We start from the raw sequence: 20,641 nt of genomic DNA on the forward strand, positions 1-20,641 counted from the left end.
ATTATCAATGGTTGTAGTATCAGTTTTGCTTTCCCGATATGGGGAACAATTTAATTAGAATATTTCAGCCTTTTTAAACTTACCACTGATGAGCGATGAATAAAACCAGATCTTGACACAAGATATTCTGGGTGCAAAACATGGTGAGAGCTGCTTAGTTCACAAACTTGTTTTCCTTCTCCTCCCACGTGAGGCGGTCCAAGGTTGTAGGATTTACAGGTATCATCCAGAAAACACTTCCACTGACACAGTTCTTCGTCCTGCACGGTAACGTTTCTGATGATGCTTTTGTTGAAAGCTTTGTCCTTGAAAACGCCCACGAAATTCAATTCTCGACAAAGCTCTGAATAACAACAACAGAGGACTTCAAATCTCCAAAAATTCAGAACTTCCACAAGCTAATAATTTTGTAAGTGAAACGAGGAAAAATTTTGCCTCGTGATAATCTTTGCACTCGTTAACCTCCAAACAAATTTAAAAATACAATTGGATATTTGTCCTTGATGTTTAAAAACAGTGTTTTGATCGTGTATGTTGTCTTAGGAACCCTTAACTTGGTAAGAAAGCCGTCGACTTTCGAGCTCGTCTTTTTTTTTTTTTTAATTTATTTATTGACACACAAAGAACACTACTTACTTAACAAATACATACACTACCTACGATGCTAATTACAAGACATTACTTATTACATTATTTAATATACATTTTCTTTTTAAATAATAATATCGCAATAACACGCCTTACAATACCTACTATAACAAATAGCGCTCTTACAAAAAATATTACATTATATTACTATTACATTTTAAAGTTACAATCTATTTACAAAGTTCAATTTTTTACTACTAACTCTAATACTAACTGTATGTATTTTATTTTACTATGAAACGAAAAATAAATAAATAAATAAATAAATAGATTGCGGCACAACCTCTGGGCAGGGGGCGGGGTAACTTGGGGGAACTCAGGCACAAAGTGTTGTCCATTTTGCTTTGAATTTCGTCAAACTATTATTTTTAACGGCGATTGTGCGTTCATAGAGAATCTTTTGATTGAGTAAGAGAAGGAAGATATCTAGATTCGGATATGCTGAATTCAACCAGGACAGAAAAATGTGATACTTGGCGATGATGAGGAAATGATTCAGGGCATAAAAATTACTTAAATCTGGTTTATAACCGTAAAAAATATCTGTGTCAATTAAGGTGATATTTTCTGAACGTTTTTCAATCCACCATGCAATAACTTTTTTCCAGAATAATTGTACCGTCGGACACTCATACAGCAAATGAGGTAAAGTTTCGTATGAAGAGCTACAACGATCACAACTGGGAGAACTTTTCAATTTCATTTTGTAAAGTCTGTTATTAGTGGGTAGAATGTTATGTATGACCTTGTATTGGAAACATCTGAGTTTATTTTCTATTGTAACTTTGAGTGGCAATTCATAAATGGCTTTAGCAGGAAGACGTTTTTCTATAAGCTTAGTTTCTATGTTTGGGGCTTTAAACACTTTCATAACAAGCAGTTCGCGAGCAGATTTGGCGGTGACATTCGCAAGAGGAAGCTCATTACTGTCAACATCGGTAAGCATTCGTTCGGAATTTAAAATTGATTTTTTCCATTCTTCAGGGATCGCGGTGAGAAGGCCGTAATACGTTAAGAAGTTTACCGTCATACTATATCTATGTTGAAACTCAGACCAGGATAAAAACGTTCTGTTCTCATTTACCAGATGACCGATTTTAATAACTCCTTTTCTATGCCAAGATGGATAGAAGACTGATTTACCATCTATTTTAATATAGCGGTTATTCCAAATAATTTCGTTTTCATATTCCTTAGCAGAAGAAGGGTCTTTAGAATGTAGCTCCTGCCAGACATTCAATACTTCCTTGTAAAAGGACGGTACATACGAGACGAAATTAAGGTCAGATACATTAAAATTACATTCCAAAAGAAACGAACCACCATATTGGGATGTAGCAGATGAGAAGAGGGAGCACCATTTGTTATCACCAGCTTCGTTTAACCCATGCTCCCTTTAAAGATTTGTTCATCATGTTGAAGTCTACCATGTTAAGGCCCCCTTTCTCTATAGGACCAATAAGCGTGTTACGTTTGACCTTATCGGGCTTAAAGTTCCATATGAACTTGAAACAAATATCATTAACTTCACTAGAAAAATTTGGCGGTGTTGTGAGAACGGAGGTGTTATAAACAAGCTTGGAGATAGCGAGGGTTTTGATGATACAAATTCTTCCCATTAAAGGTAAGCCTCTAGTCGTCCATTGGTTTAAAATTTTCTTTAGCGCAACAAGTTTTTCCTCGAAATTAATTTTGTAACTAACAGACTGATCATATGCGAAGGCCACACCTAGCGCGATTACATATTTTTCAGGCCACGAAATATTAAATTTAGAACGTTGACCCAAGTTGCATTTAAGACTGCCCAGCCACATACCCTCCGTTTTAGAAGTATTTATTTTTAAACCTGAACAGCCTCCAAAATCATTTAAAAGATTAAACAAGTGATTAGCTGAGCGATCATCTTTTATAAAGGCTGTGATATCATCCGCGTACATACTTAATTTTAATTCGGTGTCGTTTATTTTCAAACCACTGATATTTTCATTATTCCTAATCGCTTGGCCAAGTACCTCAATTGCCAGGACAAATAAGAGCCCCGATAAGGGGCATCCTTGTCGGACTCCTCTTTGAAGCTGGAAGAAATCGGACGCAAATCCGTTATTTATCACACAGCTGGTAATATTGGAATAGAAGGTGTGGATCCATTTTTGGAAAATTGGCCCAAAGTTCATTAATTCAAGGACTTTAAACAGGTACTTCCACTCTAGGGAATCAAATGCTTTTTCAAAATCTATGAAAAGTAACATGCCAGGTAGTTGTCTTTTCTCATAAAACTCAATTACATCAGATATTAGGCGAATATTTTCTCCTATAAAGCGGTTTTTAACGTACCCTGTTTGATCATTATTTATCAACGTTGGTAAGACTTTCTCTAATCGTTTTGCAATACATTTCGTTGCTATTTTGTAGTCAATATTCAACAACGTGATTGGCCGCCAATTTTTGAGAAGGAGGGTGTCTTTATTCTTTTTAGGTAACAGAGAAATCACACCTCTCCTTTGCGAGATCGACATTTCACCTCTATGATAGGCTTCTTTTAAACAGTCTATTAAAGGAGTTACCACGGAATCGCAGAAGCATAAGTAAAATTCAGTAGTCAGTCCATCTGAACCTGGGGTTTTGTTTTTCTCAAACGTTTTAAGAGCGGCTAAACATTCTTCTTCAGTGATAAGGCCCTCGCAGGATTTTTGCTGCTCGCTATCAAGTCTCTGTACATTGTCAAGATTTAAGAATGACGGGGCTGAAGCATCAAATGTGTTATCTGTTATTTGTGAGGCATATAAAGCTTTATAAAAAGTTTCCATATAACACAAGATCCTGTTCGGTTCCTCAACATACTCGTTTTGATCGGTTTTCAATTTAACAATATGCTTCCTTTCATGCGAGCGCTTCTCTAGATTCATGAAATATTTCGTGTTTCTTTCGCCATGTTCGTACCACCGTGCTCTGCTTCTTATAATCGCGCCTTTTGTTTTATGTTCAGCGATTCTTTGAAGTTCAAGCTTGACACGTTCAATGTCTGTTGCTAAATTAGCTGCTAGCGGATTTTGATCCAAACGCATATTTAATTGTTTTAACTTGCAGAGTAAATTTATTTCTTTTGATTTTTTTCCTTTAGCAAGACGTTTAGAGAAACGGATACAAAATTTTAAAGTCTCTAATCTCCATTTTAATCATCTCCCAATAGAGTCTTTTGTCACTTGTTCCACTATGCTTTTTCTTGGCATGAAGTAAAAAGAATTTTAGGTTTGTTATAAATTCTTCATTGTCAAGAAGAGAGTTGTTAAATTTCCAAAACCCAGGGCCAGCTTTTTTTTGCTTATTTTTATACGCGATTTCAGCATAAATTGGGGAATGGTCTGAGTCGTAATATGATAGCACATCCGTCATACTAGTACGTGGAACTAAATGTTTTGAAATAAGCCAATAGTCTAATCGACATCTTATTTTTCCTGAACTATTCTGCCAGGTAAAGCGCTTATCATTTGGATGATGAAATCTCCATATATCATCGAGATTTAAGTTGCCGCTCATTTCCTTTATGCTGTGGATAACTTTTTTCTTACCGCTGATATCTTTTCCACCTATTTTATCAATATTTTGGAGTGGACAATTAAAATCGCCTCCCATTATAAGATTTTCATTCACATGAGGACGTAGCTTGCTCGTTAATTCGTTAAAAAAATTTAATTGTTGATTTTGGTCACTGGGAGCGTAAACATTGGCTAAACAAAATTCTTCGTCTTGGAGTGTGAAGCGAACAATAAGCATTCTTCCGTTCTTATCATTAGTAATGCAAATATTCTCTGCTTTTAAGGTAGGTCGAAAAAGAATCATCACGCCTCTGCTATGTTTAGAGCCATGGGAAAAGCAAATGTCACCACCCCATTCTGCACGCCAAACGTTTTCGATTGTTTTGTCACTGTAGGTTTCCTGCAGAAAAATTAAGTCATATTTGCCATTATGAAGCCACCTAAATAAATTTCTGCGTTTGATCGACTTATTTATGCCTCTGATATTAAGGGAAACACATTTTAAACCCATTGCAAATGTAATTACGGCTCAACACCTGCACCAGAGCCCCAGCCAAAAAAAGTTGTCCCCAGATGTGGTGCCACCAAAAAAAGAAAGAAATACCACGAAACACTAAACAAAAATCTAATCAAGCCGTTGAACGACTTCATGTATAGAGGAGATAGCCTTAGTAAATAAAATAAATTCATCGATCGGAAAGGATCCCCTCTACGATTCCCCGCATTATAAAACTACAGAGTGACAATATTCAAAATTAATTTCATAGCATAAAGGAAAATGTAACGATTGAAGCGGTCAGAACAGATAAATGAGTAAATGCGAAGTGTGAAAAATTAACGTCGATCAGTAAATCCTATCCAAGTCTTCGTTATTATAAATTCTTATAGGATAGTCAGTTGCCTCTATTTTAACAAAGATTTTACCGTCTGTCGTCCTGGCGCTGTGCCAATGCTCCGACTTCTTTCGTTTCCACACTTTGGCAAACAGCTCGCGTCGCATTTTTGTTAGATTTTCGTTGATGTAAACAATGCCACCTCCATTAAACACTTGGTTCAGATTCTGACCTTTTAACTGCTTACGAGCTCCATATAGTTCTTTCTTTGCTCTATAAGATTTGAACCTGACAATAATTGGCTTGGGTTTACTGGGATTCTTGCTTGTTTGAAGCCTGTGACATATGTCTATATCGTCGGTGCGGATCGTAACGTTGAGCACATTTCCAAGTGCAGTAACTCGCTCTGCGATGTTTTCATCTGGCGTTTCTGGAATGCCATGAATTTCCAGGTTGTGTTTGCGGGTGTACTGCTCTAAATCATCCAGTTGGTTGATGGCAGTCCCCAAATCTTCGTACATTTCGTCACGTTCTTCGGTGGCTTCATTTAAACGCTTCTTCATAGATTTCATTTCTTTCTTTAGTGCTTCGTTTTCCGTCGTTATCGTTTCTATTTTAGCTATATGAAATTCCAATGACTTCTGGAGCTCAGAATACTGGTTACGTAAAGCCTTGTTTTCTTCGAGAAGTTTGTTTGTGTTATCTTGAATGGTGTTTAGAACTTTACGGATGTCCTCCTGCTCCAACATGTTGTCTTCCGTAAACTTCACGGACTTCGCGGGCGGTTTCTCAGAGCCAGGCGAGCTGCTGTCGCTACTTCTTTCACCACGTTTACCTGGGAAATAGTATGTTATTTGTCCCTCTTTTCCTTTATCCTTGCTCTCCATTAAATATAGCTGCGGGGAACAAGGTGGCAGACTACTGAAATGTGCTGCCGTCCGCCATGACACACCACTTGTTCCCGAGCTCGTCTTTGCCAAATTTTTCTTCACGATTGCTGATTTTAGAATTCTTTATCGTATTATAAGTAGAAACTTGTCGTTCGCAAAATATGTTACAGTACTTGTTTGGTATTCTATGTCAAATTAACACCGCTAAAATTTTGTTTCTCGAGAATTCACAAAATAAAAAAACGCTGAATACCAAAAAGTTGTAAAAATTTTTGAAAATGTGAAATCAGTTACTTTATGAAATTTAGATTATTAAATATAAACAGGTCTTTTACTTAAGTTGCGAATTTATAGAATGAAGCTCATAATGAATTCTATGTCAACTGTAATTTTTGCAGCAGTAAGTTATACTAACCTTGGGTCTCAACTATGATGCAGTGAAGCCAAATTACATAACAGCAAAACACAGCAATTGCTAGAACCGAGGAAAAACAACTTCTCATGCTTTCAAGAGTAATTTGGACTGGAAAACACTTAATCTTATCTCAAGCACATTATTTCGCTTTTGTACTCAGAGGCAGTAGGGGAAATCGGAGTGATATTGAGCTCCTTGGTGTCTAAGGTACTCCTTTATCTTTGGGAAAAAGTCTCAGTATTTCTAACTGTTCGCAATCAATTTTTTATTAGCGGAATAAAACTAAAATTAACAAGTCTGCATGAAAACATCTAAATGAAAAAGATAAGAAGACAAAAATTGTCTAATTGTTCCTCTATTTTTTTTTTCTATTTTTGCACGGCATCCCGGCATCTTCCCTTCATCACGCTTTGTTTTTCATATTTATGGTCATCTCGCACGTGCGAAAAGTATTGTCGCATTCTGATTGGTTTTTCGTTTGTAAACTTAAGACTAACCCATGAACCCTGCTTGGGTATAACTATAGTTAGTGTGTATTGTTTTGGATCAGCGAGGCGTAAATTTTCTAACTATAGTTAGGGTAACGAAATACAAAAAAGAAAACTATAGTTAGGGTGAACAGAGAAGCGGTCACATTACCGAAATAGCTAACAATAGTTATGCCCGTCTTAACTATTGTTAGTAGCCCAGATGTGACCGCAGCCATTGTTCCTGTTAATAATCTTTAGACGTCCGCACGATCATTGAAAACATGCTGTAAAGCTCTAAAGAAACCGACAAACAGAAACTCTTGTATTGAAGTTTAGTACAAAAGGTTTTTCCCCCTATAAAAAGATCACATTGTGATCTAAACATTATTTACTAAACATTTTTTTAAAAATGTTGTTTCTGGAATTTTGGGAAACCAGTGCTTTTCCCTAAAGTAAAGAAATTATCCTCGCAGTGAATTGTAATTTATTAAGCCCGACAAACATTTAGGGCTTCGAAGGAATTGAAACTCGTGCCCACTGCGATAACGGTACAAAACTGCGTGCAAAACATCTGAATCTAAATTATAGAGAATTGAGAATACGAAGTGCATCGGAGTACTTTTTGACGAACTTCGAGATGTTTGAATACCCAATGAAACAATGCCTCGAGTGTTTGATATATCTTCTTAAATGAGAAACAAAAAAAATACAGAGTTAACAAAGAAAAAAAAATTCGTAAATATCTATGCTAATTAAGACCGGGTATCTTAGCATCCATCACGGTTGTGATTTTCTTTGTTTTAACGTGATGTATTATTAATGAGTTTATAATATATCAAACAGAGATGCAGTGTTTCATCACATTCCCAAACAACAAGAAGAGAATTGAAAATACGAAGCACAGCACATCAAAGTATTTTTACGATCTTGTTCGAAATTTTGTGTTCGAAAATCTGATGAAATCGGCACCCTGGCATGTGTTTCCCAATCCAAAGTAAGCCTGGAGAGAATATGCCAAATTATTATTAGAAAAAGATATAAAAATAATGTATTGCATTGTAGCAATAATATTATTAATAATTTATGTGCAAGTTATTGAATTGGTGGCTTAAGTAAATATAGCTTTTAAAAACTCCCGTGATGTTTAATAAAGCAATATTGTTTAGATCACAACGGAATCAAACAAGAAAGAAAATTTAAAATCTTTGAAAAACTCATAAGGGGGAAAGTCAAAGAGAATAATTTTAATTACTTTTTTCAGATCATATTCTCTGCAGCTGGTGACTAGTTTCGTGGTCTTAATTTTTTCGGGCGATTCTCAGAAAACTTCAAATTTAATTTGTTTTAAAAATCCAAAGCCTGTCGAAAAGAAAGAAAGAACTGAAGAAGAGCGGAAAGTACACGTGCATCATTAAGATTGAGTTTTTTGACGGGCAATTTTTTCAATTTAAATTCATTCTGCTAATAAAAAATTGATTACTAACAATTAATAACACTATCTGTTTTTCCCAAGCTTAACACACCAAAGAATGTCATTCCCTACTGCCTTTGAGGAGAAATGCGAAACAATGTTCTTCTAGATAAGAGTGTGTCTTTTAACAGTCTAACCAATTATTAATCAAACATGAGAAGCTGTTTTCCTTCGGTTCTAGCAATTGCTGTGTTTATCTTTTGGGGAATTTGGCTTCACTGCATCACAGTTGAGACCCAAGGTTAGTATTACTGCTAAAAAAATAACGTTGACGGTAAACAAAAAAACGAAAACATAATGAGATTTTCTATAAATTAAGAGAGATGGTTAAGTTACCTTATTGTCACTTACTTTCGCGGGACTTAATTTTTTACGATTTCAAAAAAATCGCGAAATTAAAGTCCCGCGAAAAAGGGTATTCGCGAAAATTTAAAGCGAGAAGTTTAATACCTTGCTAATACAACCCTTTCATTAACTAGACGTCAATATATACGCTATAATGTGTCCTTTGTACTCGTCCTACATTTAAGCTACCGTGTTCATCTGTTCATGCTTTTTAGATCTTTCTCTAAATAACACAACAGAGATATGGTAGTATTTTTTTGTGCTTTTTCGCAAACGAACAATTCAACCTGTAATAATTTTTTTTTTTTTTTTATATAGCCTTGTTCCATATCATTGTAAATATTTCTGTTATTTTTTTTCAAATGTTTAATTTCGCTCATACTTTTAAGAAATTCTGGAAATGTTTCTATGTAAAATTAAAATATATAGCGCTGTTTTTTAAACTACCTGTTTGTTAATGCGGATCAGCATTTGGAAACGCTTCGCAAAATTTAGTTCCTTGCAACGCGATTCTTTTGCCAAACCGCGAAATTTAAGTCTTGCGAAATTAGCCTCTTTGATTTTCGCGAAATTAAGTTCCCGAGAAAATAAGTAACAATAGGGTAATCTGAAGCCTTAGGAGGATTGTGTTCTTTTTGATGCATGACATCTCGTGCTGTCAATTCATCGGTTTTCAAACATTCATCTTAAAGTTCGAAAGTCCAAAGGAAAAGTTACAGCGAATGCAAGGAACTTAGAAAACACAACTCGAAAACTCGAAAACGCTTTCCATTTAATCTACATCCCTTAAAATTGATCAGTAACTCTGTAGGTAATCTTATTTAGGTAGTGCGAATTTTTCCGAAGTCAAATGTTTTAAGGGAAGTTATTTGACGGACTGGCTAAGATCACATACAAAAACGAATTTATACAGTTTTTAAATGAGCCCTCGTGACGAAATTTCAGCCAAGGTCTACAGTATCATTATGAAATTGAGTTTACGCGGTAAAAAAATAAAACGCAAACGCGTTTTAAATATCCAGTTCCGTGTACGAATTTTTTCGGAAGCTAAATAGATCAAGATAGAAAAGTCATTTCCTCGCATCTGTTAGAAATTCTAAGGTTGTTATAAGGAAATGGTGCAAGAACGATTAGCGAATTTTTATGCTTTTTGTTTTTTAATCTAGAGCTTTGTCGAGAACTGAATTTCGTCAGCAGTTTCAGTGACAGAGCCTTCAACAAAAGCATCATCAGAAACGTAACGGTACAGGACGAAGAACTGTGTCAGTGGAAGTGTTTTCTGGACGACGCCTGTAAATCCTACAACCTTGGACCACCTCAGGTGGGAGAAGAAGGAAAACGAGTTTGTGAACTAAGCAGCTCTTACCATGTTTTGTACCCAGAATATCTTGTGTCAAGATCTGGTTTTATTCACCGCTCATCAGTGGTAAGTTGAATAAGAGGATTTGAAGATTCTAAAGATATTTACTTCTCATAGCAGGAAAGAAGAAATGAAATTTTAATCATTGGAATATTATGGATAATGTTCATTTTGGTGTTAATTCGTAAATTGTTTTGATTTATAATTTTACATTGCGTAAGTCAGTAGTTTAACAATAGTTTCTGTTTAAAAGTTTAATTAAGACGCTTTAATTTTTTAAGAGCAGTTCAAGAAGATTTTTATCGTATGAGGAATATAAAACTATTTTGGTAGCATGGGAAATGTTAGACAGTTTGGTGATAATCGTGCGAAAACCGGAAAAAAAATGCTCATTAAAATTGGGAAAATTGCTTTTCTTATTTCTTCAAATGGATCACACTATAGTAAAGTAAAGCTTATATCCTGTGTAAAGTCTCAAAAGTTATTGTACTTAAATAGCAATCATGTGCCAATTATGACGTCATACGTCATTTTAAAAAGTCCGCCATCTTAAATTTGAATTCAATTCAATTCAATATTTATCAAACAGGGAGTCTCCAAAGTTGATTTTAAAAATTAAAAAATACGAGATTGCAAAAACCATCAATGAATTGAAGATTTCGAACTACACACTTCATATTAGCAAAATCCTTACGAAAACGGAAAATTAACCTTAATAAACAACCCAATTTCGGTAACACTTGCCTTTTGCCTTTGGAAACACATAGTTGCCATAAAAAAGTTAAGTGACGTGGTAAACAAGTGACACCCGAAATGCTGGCCCATAATTTTAAAGACAAAATCACAAAGCTTGACCATTACAGCTTGAGTTCTTTCTAAGTGGAGGAGAAGTGTTTAAATTCAGCGAGGGCACTTTAAAAAGACGAAATTTTCAAGCAAGCAGCCATGGATGATAATCCTGCCGGGTATATACTTTGGATCAGACAAGTAATCTCATGTTATATATGTAAACAGGAACTGGCAACACACTGCTCCACTAATTTATTATCTTTTGACAGAATCCTTGTGGTGTTCCTTGTTCGGAGGAGCAATCATGTTTGTCCGTTGGCAACACGGAAAGATATTCCTGTTTGTGTCCTGATCCTGAATTAACGGGAAATACATGCACTGAAGGTAAATCTGTTTAAAATAGTTTCTGTTGTCTTTGGCAAATTAAGAAAAAGAAACGTCCAGAGCCTTTTTAGAATTCCGTGGCAGTGTGACAGTGTTTTTCTTGTTGATAATATATACATTGCTTTCCAAAACTTAGGATATTTATATGATCATCTTCAATTACTCTTATGAATATTTAATTCTACCTACAGGCCTTAATGGGAGAGTTTAGATCGCTGCTTGGCACTGTTAATTTTCGTTGTAGTGTGCTACACGTTATTGATGACTGAGATCCCCAATAAGGGAATTCCCTGAGCTTAGCGGCAGTCTTTTTTTTCGGCGTGTCGTATTAGGTATACACCGTCTGTATGGTAAAAGCTTATATTTCAATTGTCTCTGTCACCTTGGACATTACGTACTATGGGTTCGGACCTCTTGGGCCGTTCATTGTACACGCGTTTGAGTTGCTTTCATTCACGGGAGAATGTAATTATCTAAGGTACTTTCTGAAGTTCCTTATCTTCTCAAGAAATGCAACCCATTATACTAACAAAGGTATCTGTCGTGGTTCAATTTTACCCAATTGGTACAATTTGGCATTTTCCTTTGTTTTATATTTATTATTATTACCATACACCAGAACAAAGGAAAATACTATATTGTATCAGGGTAAAAATTGAACCACGACATATCCGCTGCGTTTTTAGATATAGATGAATGTATGGCTAATACGCATGACTGTGCTGCTGAAGCTAACTGTACAAACACCGCGGACTCATTCATTTGTACTTGCAAAGACGGATACCAGGGTAATGGCAAAACTTGTCAAGGTACAGAAGTTTGTAAATGACTAAGGCTAACACTCATCAAGATAAAGAACACATATGTTTTACCCATATGTCTTGTAAGCAGTCATACTGTTTTCCTGGGTGAGATCGATCGGGCATAAAATCTTTAAAATTTGTTCGTCAATGAAGCATAACAATGCCTTTATCGTCTTCAAACTAACACTTTAGCTCCTATTTGTGTGCCTGTTTTAAAATGGTGTCTTTTAGAAGTCAGATAAAGCTTAAACTACGCTCAAATTATTTTCATTTTGGTGATTAATTCAAATTTTTCGACCATTATCCCAGCCCCCTAACATTGGAGTCTCTTCGGGAATCAACCTTTCACTCGACCATCTGCAGTCTATTTCGTTGGATATCCCGCTGCATGAAGGCTACTAAATGTGCACGGGTAGTTATCAACCCTAAAAGAACATTAACATGACTAATTGCTAGAATATAATAGAAGATCACGGATTTTTATTAGAAAGCCATTCTCACAATCAACTAGCATCTATAACCGACGAGGCCTCACCTGTAAGCCCGGTGGTTTCTCGGAGGTCTCCTCGCCTTAACCTACTATAAGATGTGTAATAATAATTATTTTGAAGCGGCAAATAAATAAATGATAATAATGGTGATCTAATTTCTCAAACATTCGTCTACTCATTTCTAGAGCATGCCACCGGCCGATTTCGGTATGGAAAAGCGGTTTCCAAAAAATGTATTTTTCTAAATATTTTCCAACAGACAAAGATGAATGCTCAACAAACGAACACAACTGTAACTCAGCTGATGCGTGTGTGAACACGATTGGTAGTTTCACGTGCTCCTGTACTGAGGACGAAATTCAGGATGGGGACACATGTGTTGGTAAAACTTCTCTTGCTAAAAATAACTGATTCATTATGTGAGTCGCAAAGGAAAACTGGGAGAGGCGCAAAACACAATGTTGTCGTGGTCAAAATGGCAACAATTTGTTTTCGTCATTGTTCACTGAGGTTCCCTGTGTTATGTTCCAACCATATTTATTTGTGGACTAAAGTAAGTCAGAGGCGCCGTGGCCTGATGGTCAGGGCACTGGACTCTGGATCGAGCAGTCCAGGTTCTGGCGCTGTCTAAAGTTATTCTGTTGTGTCCTTGGGCCAGACACTTTTCTCTTGCATCTCTTCACCCAGGAACATGGGTGGGCAGAGTGGGTACCGGTGAAGAAAGTGCACGGTAAATTTTCATGGTCTAGTATGTCGCTTCATGCTACGGAAAACGAAAAGTTGTCGAGCCTTTCAGGCAGAGTTAAAAGTATGTTGTATTGAAACGATGTTTTGTCTATCTGCAGGATTTCCTTTCCATTGGAAGCTCGATGGTACGGACAGACTTCTCAAGTAAGAACGTGATTTTTAATTAGAAACCTGTTGTTTTTGAGGATATTGTCATTTTTTTTCATCTGATTTTAATGGCGATTTAATGCAGCACTATAAAAAGAGTGCTGTAACTCTTGGACGTATGTGGGGCCACCCCACCTCGAGCTTTTTTCGTAAGGGGATAAAATTTACTCTGAAACTTTTCAGTACCTGTTTATTCATATCTTGCAAATATTTTGATATATCAACTATTTGTACGTGATATTTGACGTTGCCATGGCAATGCCATTTGCCATTTGACGTTGCCATGGCAATGCTATTATTTTGGGCACAATTCTTCATTTTGCCAGTTTCTTAAAACAGAATTGTACGATTTGTTTTCGAAACGGTCTTTTTCTTTGACCATCGTAGCTTAACTAGAAATAACAAGCAAACTGCGGTGATAAACATTATGAACAAACGCATTGCTGGAAAAAATTATATCTTTTTACCTGACGTTTCGTATGCTTCTACACTGTACCTAACATCTTCAGAAGTGACCGTTAAATTCGAAGAGCAATGAAATTGACAGATGACGAAACACAGATGATGAAAAAATAAATAAAAAATAATAATTATAAAATAATAATTTAAATATAACAACATTAAGGGCAGGTTTTACTCTCTTATCAGCAAAGTATCCTTTATCTTGAAATGGATATCTGACCGTCCTCCTTTTTCTTTATTTGTTTGCATTTTGTTATATGCAAATTATTATTTTATTGTCATTATTATTTTTTTCATCGTCTGTTTTCGTCATCTTCTCAGTGCAAAATAATTTGGCTGATAGAAAGAAAATCTTAGTGGGGGTTCTATCAATCCTCTCCCTCCTTGTACCACGGGGGGGGGGGGGGGTATGAATTTTCGTGCAGGTCGAGTTCACTGAATTACAACTTTATATTTAACAATTATTCGCCGAAGGCGAAGTGATTATTGTTGAGTTGAATAATCCCCGAGACGAAGTCGAGGGGATTATTCAACAATAATCACTGAGCCTTAGGCGAATAATTGTTTTAGTATAATTTGCAGAGGTGAATATCAAAAACTTCAAAATAACAATAGAAAACACGAAAACAACAAACAGAAGTGCTCGCTTGCATACGTGTAAACCAGTTTAATTCATCGATTGAAATCATAATTTACACTCAAGTTTTAGCCAAAAAAAAAAAACAAACACTACGAAAAAGATAGATATCCGGTACCTTTGTTTAATCGTTGGTGACTTCTGAGCAATTGTGTGAATCCTCTCGAAATTACTAGCTCCAGTGAGAAGAGAACTAAATAATGTTTTGACAGTCGATCTAACTGAGTACATGGCCGTGTGCGATCTCCAAAACCACCATGTTTACGGTCAATTCTAACGCCTTGAAAACCATCTCTTGAAATATTTTCGGTCCAAAAGCCTTGGTAGTAAATTTGCGAAATTCCCAATGTTTGAAATATCCAGGATTTGGAGTGATTTCTATTAAATGAGAGAAATTTTCATTTAGCAAATGAGTGCTGCTATGTTCACTGGCCTGGATGGCAAACGTGGCATGGCTTAGTAGCCAAACCTTCAGATGCAATATTCACCGCCTAGCGCGGTGAATGGTTGCCCCGATTTATGAAATTTTTCTCCGAGTGTTCAAATCGATATCTCACGAGTGAGCGCCTTTTTCGCGCGAAAGATTTCCTGGTATTTCATTGATGTTTATATAATAGAAATGTTCGTTATTTGCCAGTGGCGAACACATCAATTGTTATCTATTAATCATGTATTATCTGCGCGACAATGGCACATTACGATATTTTGTAATAACCGAGTTCAATAATTTAGGTTTTGTCATTCCATTTCGAGATAACCGGCACGCATACATGCATGCACAGGCGATAACGCTTTACAATGATCCCAGAAATTGCATTTTTCTTATTCATTTTAATTTTTATTTGCCTTGACTACAAAACGAACCTCCAATACATTACAAACCTACAGTATGATAAGATAAATACATTAAATCATTATGAACTTCGTCATTTAGCAACAGAAAGGCCCAGATTTGATTTCCACCCCTAGTCGATACTGAAGATTGTGTGAAATTTCCGTATTGAAATGGTCTGAAATGTAATGAAGTCAACACCGCTTACTAGAATCACTTATCAAACAAAACATTTTAGATCAGCTAAATCAGCAATAGGGTAGAAGTTCTTTCTGAGTGAACTCTGGCTTCTCGTAAAAATAGGAATACGGATACCGTCACTGTGTTATTTTTAATGGCTTGAGATTAATACCCGAATAAATATTATCAAATTTAAAGCAGTAAAAGGAAGATGGCGAGTCGCGAAGGGAAAAGTTAAATATTATCGACAACAATGCACGTCAAAGCAAACAATGATTTCAGATAGCTCACCTTTGCAATCTATAACTCAAGATACTGCTGCCATCGGTCTCCCTTTTGGAAAGGTTTCAAAAGTTATGACACTAACCGGCCTTCACTCGTCAAATTCAACATCAGTCAACTTAGTCTGCCATCACGATGCCGACTTCGAATACACGTACAACGGTAAAAAAGTTCTTTAAGCGAGCTCACAATTATCCAGTACATCATTCTCCCCTGACCCCAAAACTCCGTTTAACTGTACGTTAGAAATCAAACGCGTTTTGCCGATTGATGCTCTTAAAGTTGATTCATACTCATTGACAATCAAAGATGGCGTACCGAAACTGAGTAAACAACAAAGTGCCTAGTTCCCAGTGCTACTCGGTTGGAGTAATCTTTCACTCCTCACACGGCCGTCCACCGGGCCATAGCATATAGGCGTTACCGCCTAAAAAAAGCATCGCGTGATAAATGTTTGTTATTTGCGGGTAATCTTTACACCTTTAAACCTTCTGTCAAACGTAGGTTTCAAGTGTAGGTAACGTCTAGTTTTACTATTCTTGCAGTTTAAGCGGGAATGCAAAATTCGATGAACAAGATGGAATAACGGCACTTTACCTGGACGGCAATCCGTTGACATATGCCGAGACGCCAGCTATTCCAATCCACAGCACAGATCTGACCATTGCCGCGTGGATCAAACTGATGTCTTTGCCTACGATCCATATGACGATTTACGGCGACTGGCCGGATATTCCATCATTTAGACTTGCCATTACTCCCAAGCCCAAACTATGTTTCCAAGCTATACGGGCTAACAATGATGAAGATATTTTTCCACGTTGCTTCGGCAACAAAGAAAGGTAAGCCCGAAACGCGTCCAAATAATCAGTAAAAACGGCTGACACCCTCTCTATTCAATGTAGAAGACTACACAAGAGGAGTGACTATATGCGGTGTTAATACATTCGAAAGAATGTTCAAAGATGTTTTTTCCGGGTGCAATGATACTTAGAGGAAAGTTGCAGGAATGATTGCTGTTGTGTGCGCATATTTTTGGCACCTACCAGTAACGTTATGGCAGAAGCTGCAAAGACGAGCATTCGTCTTTCTAGCATTTTGAACGAAACGGCGAACATAAGCGAGCGTGCTTCTTATCTTTGTAAATGTTGAGCAGGTCTTCAGTAATTGTTGAAGAATGGGGTTATCTTCTGACTTGACTGGTTCTAATTTGGCGTGAAATTTCGCTGAGGCTACTTTGTTTGTCGCGGACATGTTAGCTTTTTTGTGCACTTTCTTGTGCCATGTTGCATCAGATCAGCGCGCGCGCTCAGGTTGAAGGCATACGTCAGCGTACACCCATGGGCAAATAGTAGACGGTAAATTAACCAATCAGAGCACGCGCTTTATCTTAGTTGTGCTATAATAGAGTTTAGCGAATACCGAATTATAGGAAAATAACGCTCGTAGCCTTGAATTAACGCGAATTCTGAAAATTCGAGTAATTTACGTCGCATTACTTTTTTTGAGCCATAACTTCCGCGACATTATTTAAGTGAGCGTTAATTTCCAAAACCTAAATTTCATTTCAAATACTGAACACTGTCTGAACACATGTAGCAACTAGGAAACAATAACCCTCTCTTTTCTTTACACTATTTTTCAGTCTTTTAAAATGTAAAAGCCTTAAAGAAATGTCATCTGCAATATTTACAGTTTATTCTTGCTTTCAGAAGAGCAGTGCAGCTCCAAAATATCTTTAGACATCAATGCTCGCGTTCATTTCATAGGGAAGCGTTAATTTCCTACAATAAAGTAGGCTGAGAAAGAAAACTAAGGCAGATTTATAGTTAGTGTGTGCTCACTTAACGTGGCTTATTTTTGGCGTATGTTGGTACGTACTCCTTGCATGATAGAAAACCGTGTGGTGTGGTGTGGCGTTTACGGTATTTTTGTTATAGAAGAGCTTGAATTAGTTCGCCACATCTCTGACCTGCATCTACCTAAATACAGGCTTGCCACGAACCAATGGGCCTTTGCCATTCTTTGTGCAAAGCTATGTAACGATCTACCAAAGGAATCAAACAAATAAATGAAGAGAAGATTTTCGCAGTTACGAACACAGTTGCGAAAAGAAAGCCTGAAAGAATAAAAAAACACCAATAAAAAGACATAGTGAGCACTTCCAAGCCATATGCTCTGTTTGTGTTAGTCCAGTCCCTGAACGTACTCTCTCTTCCGCGCGCCTTTTATAGGGGCTGAACCCAGGCGCGCGAAGTACGATATAGGCTTTCCTTTCTTGTCATGTACATATATTTAGATATATACATTTAATTGTTGTCATAATGTTCGCTAAAACAGTGATACTTTTGTAGTATCGGTGTTCCTCCTCTAGGATTTCGGTAGGAGTAGGAAAATTGAGTTAGAATAAAATGTATAAAAAATATTATTTGCAAGGCTTAAAAGTTATGAAATTTTTTAAAAGAAACCAAACGTTTTCGACTTGTTGTCCTCATCAGGGTTGAAGACAACAAGTCGAAAACGTTTGGTTTCTTTTTTTAAAATTTTATAACTTTTTAGCCTTGTAAATAATATTTTTTATACATTTTATTCTAACTAAATTTTTGTATTAATATTTTGTATTAATATTGTAGCAGAATAGCCCTACATAAGTGAGTCTCAATAAAGTGTATGTACGTGTATATATGTTTGAATTACATCCCATTTAAAGTAACCTCGTTTCTTTTATAGCCGACAACTCATAACCGTCCCAACGGATAAATGGATTCACGTGGCGATAACTTGGAAACGCGGAGTCACTGCTACACTGAAAATGTACGCAAACGGAGACAAGAAAGTTGAACATATTGTCGATGGAAATGCAGTTATCGATTTCAAGAATTCAGGGCGTTCAGTTTTCGACATTGGTTTGAGGAAGGATGCTGGAGAGACAATTCACGCATACATTAGCGATCTCGTCATCTTCAATCGCGAGCTTCCAGAACATGAACTTAAAGAGCAGTGGGTTGTCAATCACGTACTTTACAGCTTTATTTAACTATTATAACACAGACAACTATATAGGCCATAATTTGACATTATTCTATAAGAACAGTCGGCTCCAAAGTCAACAATGTAAGATGTAACTATATTTCCTTTTTTGCTCGTTACCTTTCGGGGTCGCTTCGCAAAGGTATACTCTCAGTTCGAAGTACCAATCGAGCTAAAGTTATCTTACGTGTGAGCCGCTAAGGGCTCTTTAGTTAGCTTATGCGTGTGTGTATGCATGTGTTTGTACTTCTATATGTGTTTATATATATGTTATTTAATACTGTTAAAGTCGTATCTGTCAATGCTCAACGGACTACACGCTTGGACTCTACTTTCTTGAGAAAGGTCGTTCGCTCATCAGCACAAAGTAGAAGTGCAGGTATGTATACAAGCTTATATATTTTCGCTTTTCTTTGCTCATGGCATAAAGTTTATCCTGCATCACGTTAAATGTCAGAGGATTAAACAATCCTCACAAAAGGAGGCAAGTTTTTCGATGGATACATGGGCGAAAGTTCCAAGTAGTCTTCCTCCAAGAGGTTTATAGTTCGCCAGATATAGAAAGAATATGGTCCGCAGAATGGGGCGGTAAGGTGGTGTATTCCCATGGAACCAAACACAGTAGCGGTACTCTTGTCTTGTTCAATCCATCCCTCGATGTTGAAGTAGAAAATTATGAAATCGATCAGAAAGGTAGACTAATTATTTTGCGCGCTAAAATCGACGAATCTAAATTTATTTTTATCAATGTTTACGCTCCAAACGACCCGAAAATGCAATTAGAATTTTTTGAAACTTTAAACTTACGGCTACGGAAGTATGCTGATGAAAATATTATAATAGGAGGTGACTTGAATTGTTGTTTAACGCCCGAAGACAAAAGAGGTGGGCGACCCACGGAGGAAAAGAAACAAGTAATTGATTCCATTCTAAATCTATGCAATTCTTTCAATTTAGTCGATCTCTGGAGAAAATTTCATCCTAATGAATTGCTATTCACCTGGCATCGCAGCTCATCAGCAATTCAGTGTAGACTTGATTACTGGTTGGTGTCAAAACATTTGCTTCCACAGGTGAAAGAATGCGACATTACTCCGGACTCGTTCTCTGATCATTCGGCCGTTTCTTTTACCATCCAATCAAATGATTTCATTAAAAGAGGACCCGGCTTTTTCAAATTCAACAACTCACCCCTTAATGATCATTGTTTTGTGGAGGAGTTGAATAAAAAAATTCCCGAGTTCAAAGAAAAATACAGCTATTTGGAGGATAAAAGGCTCTATTGGGACATGTTAAAAATGGAAATCAGAAGTTTTACAATATGCTACTGTAAACAAAACGCCAAAAAGAGAAAGGACGAAGAGGCCTTGTTACAGCAACAACTCTCCTTACTCCACAAGCTAATGAGCGAAAATCCTGCACAAGAGACTATAGCAAAATTCTATGAGGTAAAAGTGAAACTTGAACAGATTTCAATGCACAAAACAAAGGGCGCCGTGATTAGGAGTACAGCAAGGTGGTGCAAGCAAGGAGAGTGTAGCACTCGATATTTCTTCAACCTTGAGAAACGAAATTATTCCAACAAGTACATCACAAAACTTAAAACCGAAAACCGCACTCTTGTTACTCCTACCGAAATCCTAGAGGAGGAACACCGATACTACAAAAGTCTCTACACTTCCACTGGTTCAAATCCAAACGATAATTGTTTTGATGAGTTCTTTGAGAGTTCGACCTTGCCAAAATTGTCGGCCCGACAAGCTGACACTTGCGATGGCCTCTTAACGAAGGAGGAATGCCATGCTTCTCTTAGAGAGTTTCCCAAAGACAAGTCTCCCGGCACGGACGGCTTAACCGCCGAGTTCTAGTTAAAATTCTGGGAGCTGTTA

The 20,641-nt window shown here is 36.8% G+C and overlaps 3 protein-coding genes across 3 annotated transcripts in view; 1 reads left to right on the top strand and 2 right to left on the bottom strand.

Moving 5' to 3' along the window:
* LOC144630446 (uncharacterized) overlaps positions 1-6,525 on the bottom strand; it is a 39,500-nt gene extending 32,975 nt beyond the window's left edge. Inside the window, exons 1-2 of the mRNA XM_078488812.1 lie at positions 6,323-6,525; positions 84-343 (exon numbers count right to left, since the gene is read on the bottom strand). Coding sequence (XP_078344938.1) covers positions 84-343; positions 6,323-6,410 — 348 coding nt within the window. The 5' untranslated portion in view covers positions 6,411-6,525. The remainder of the gene's footprint in view (positions 1-83; positions 344-6,322) is intronic.
* Positions 1-18,767, top strand: part of LOC144631045 (uncharacterized) — a 195,927-nt gene extending 177,160 nt beyond the window's left edge. Inside the window, exons 2-9 of the mRNA XM_078489419.1 lie at positions 8,380-8,504; positions 9,775-10,034; positions 11,027-11,141; positions 11,828-11,950; positions 12,695-12,817; positions 13,281-13,326; positions 16,268-16,564; positions 18,453-18,767. Of these exons, the coding sequence (XP_078345545.1) occupies positions 8,417-8,504; positions 9,775-10,034; positions 11,027-11,141; positions 11,828-11,950; positions 12,695-12,817; positions 13,281-13,326; positions 16,268-16,564; positions 18,453-18,759 (1,359 nt within the window). The 5' untranslated portion in view covers positions 8,380-8,416 and the 3' untranslated portion in view covers positions 18,760-18,767. The remainder of the gene's footprint in view (positions 1-8,379; positions 8,505-9,774; positions 10,035-11,026; positions 11,142-11,827; positions 11,951-12,694; positions 12,818-13,280; positions 13,327-16,267; positions 16,565-18,452) is intronic.
* LOC144644395 (uncharacterized) lies at positions 5,029-5,955 on the bottom strand. The gene has a single exon (XM_078503901.1). The coding sequence runs from the start codon at positions 5,902-5,904 to the stop codon at positions 5,029-5,031; it is 876 nt and encodes a 291-aa protein (XP_078360027.1). The 5' UTR covers positions 5,905-5,955.
* Positions 18,768-20,641: the final 1,874 nt, after the last annotated feature.

This window comes from Oculina patagonica, chromosome 1, assembly GCF_052425735.1.
Source record: "Oculina patagonica isolate OP01 chromosome 1, crgOcupat, whole genome shotgun sequence".
NCBI lineage: Eukaryota > Metazoa > Cnidaria > Anthozoa > Scleractinia > Oculinidae > Oculina > Oculina patagonica.

What these genes read in the sequence shown, in the direction of transcription:
- LOC144644395 (XM_078503901.1), bottom strand. Translation starts at nt 5,904, where the DNA reads ATGGAGAGCAAGGATAAAGGAAAAGAGGGACAAATAACATACTATTTC.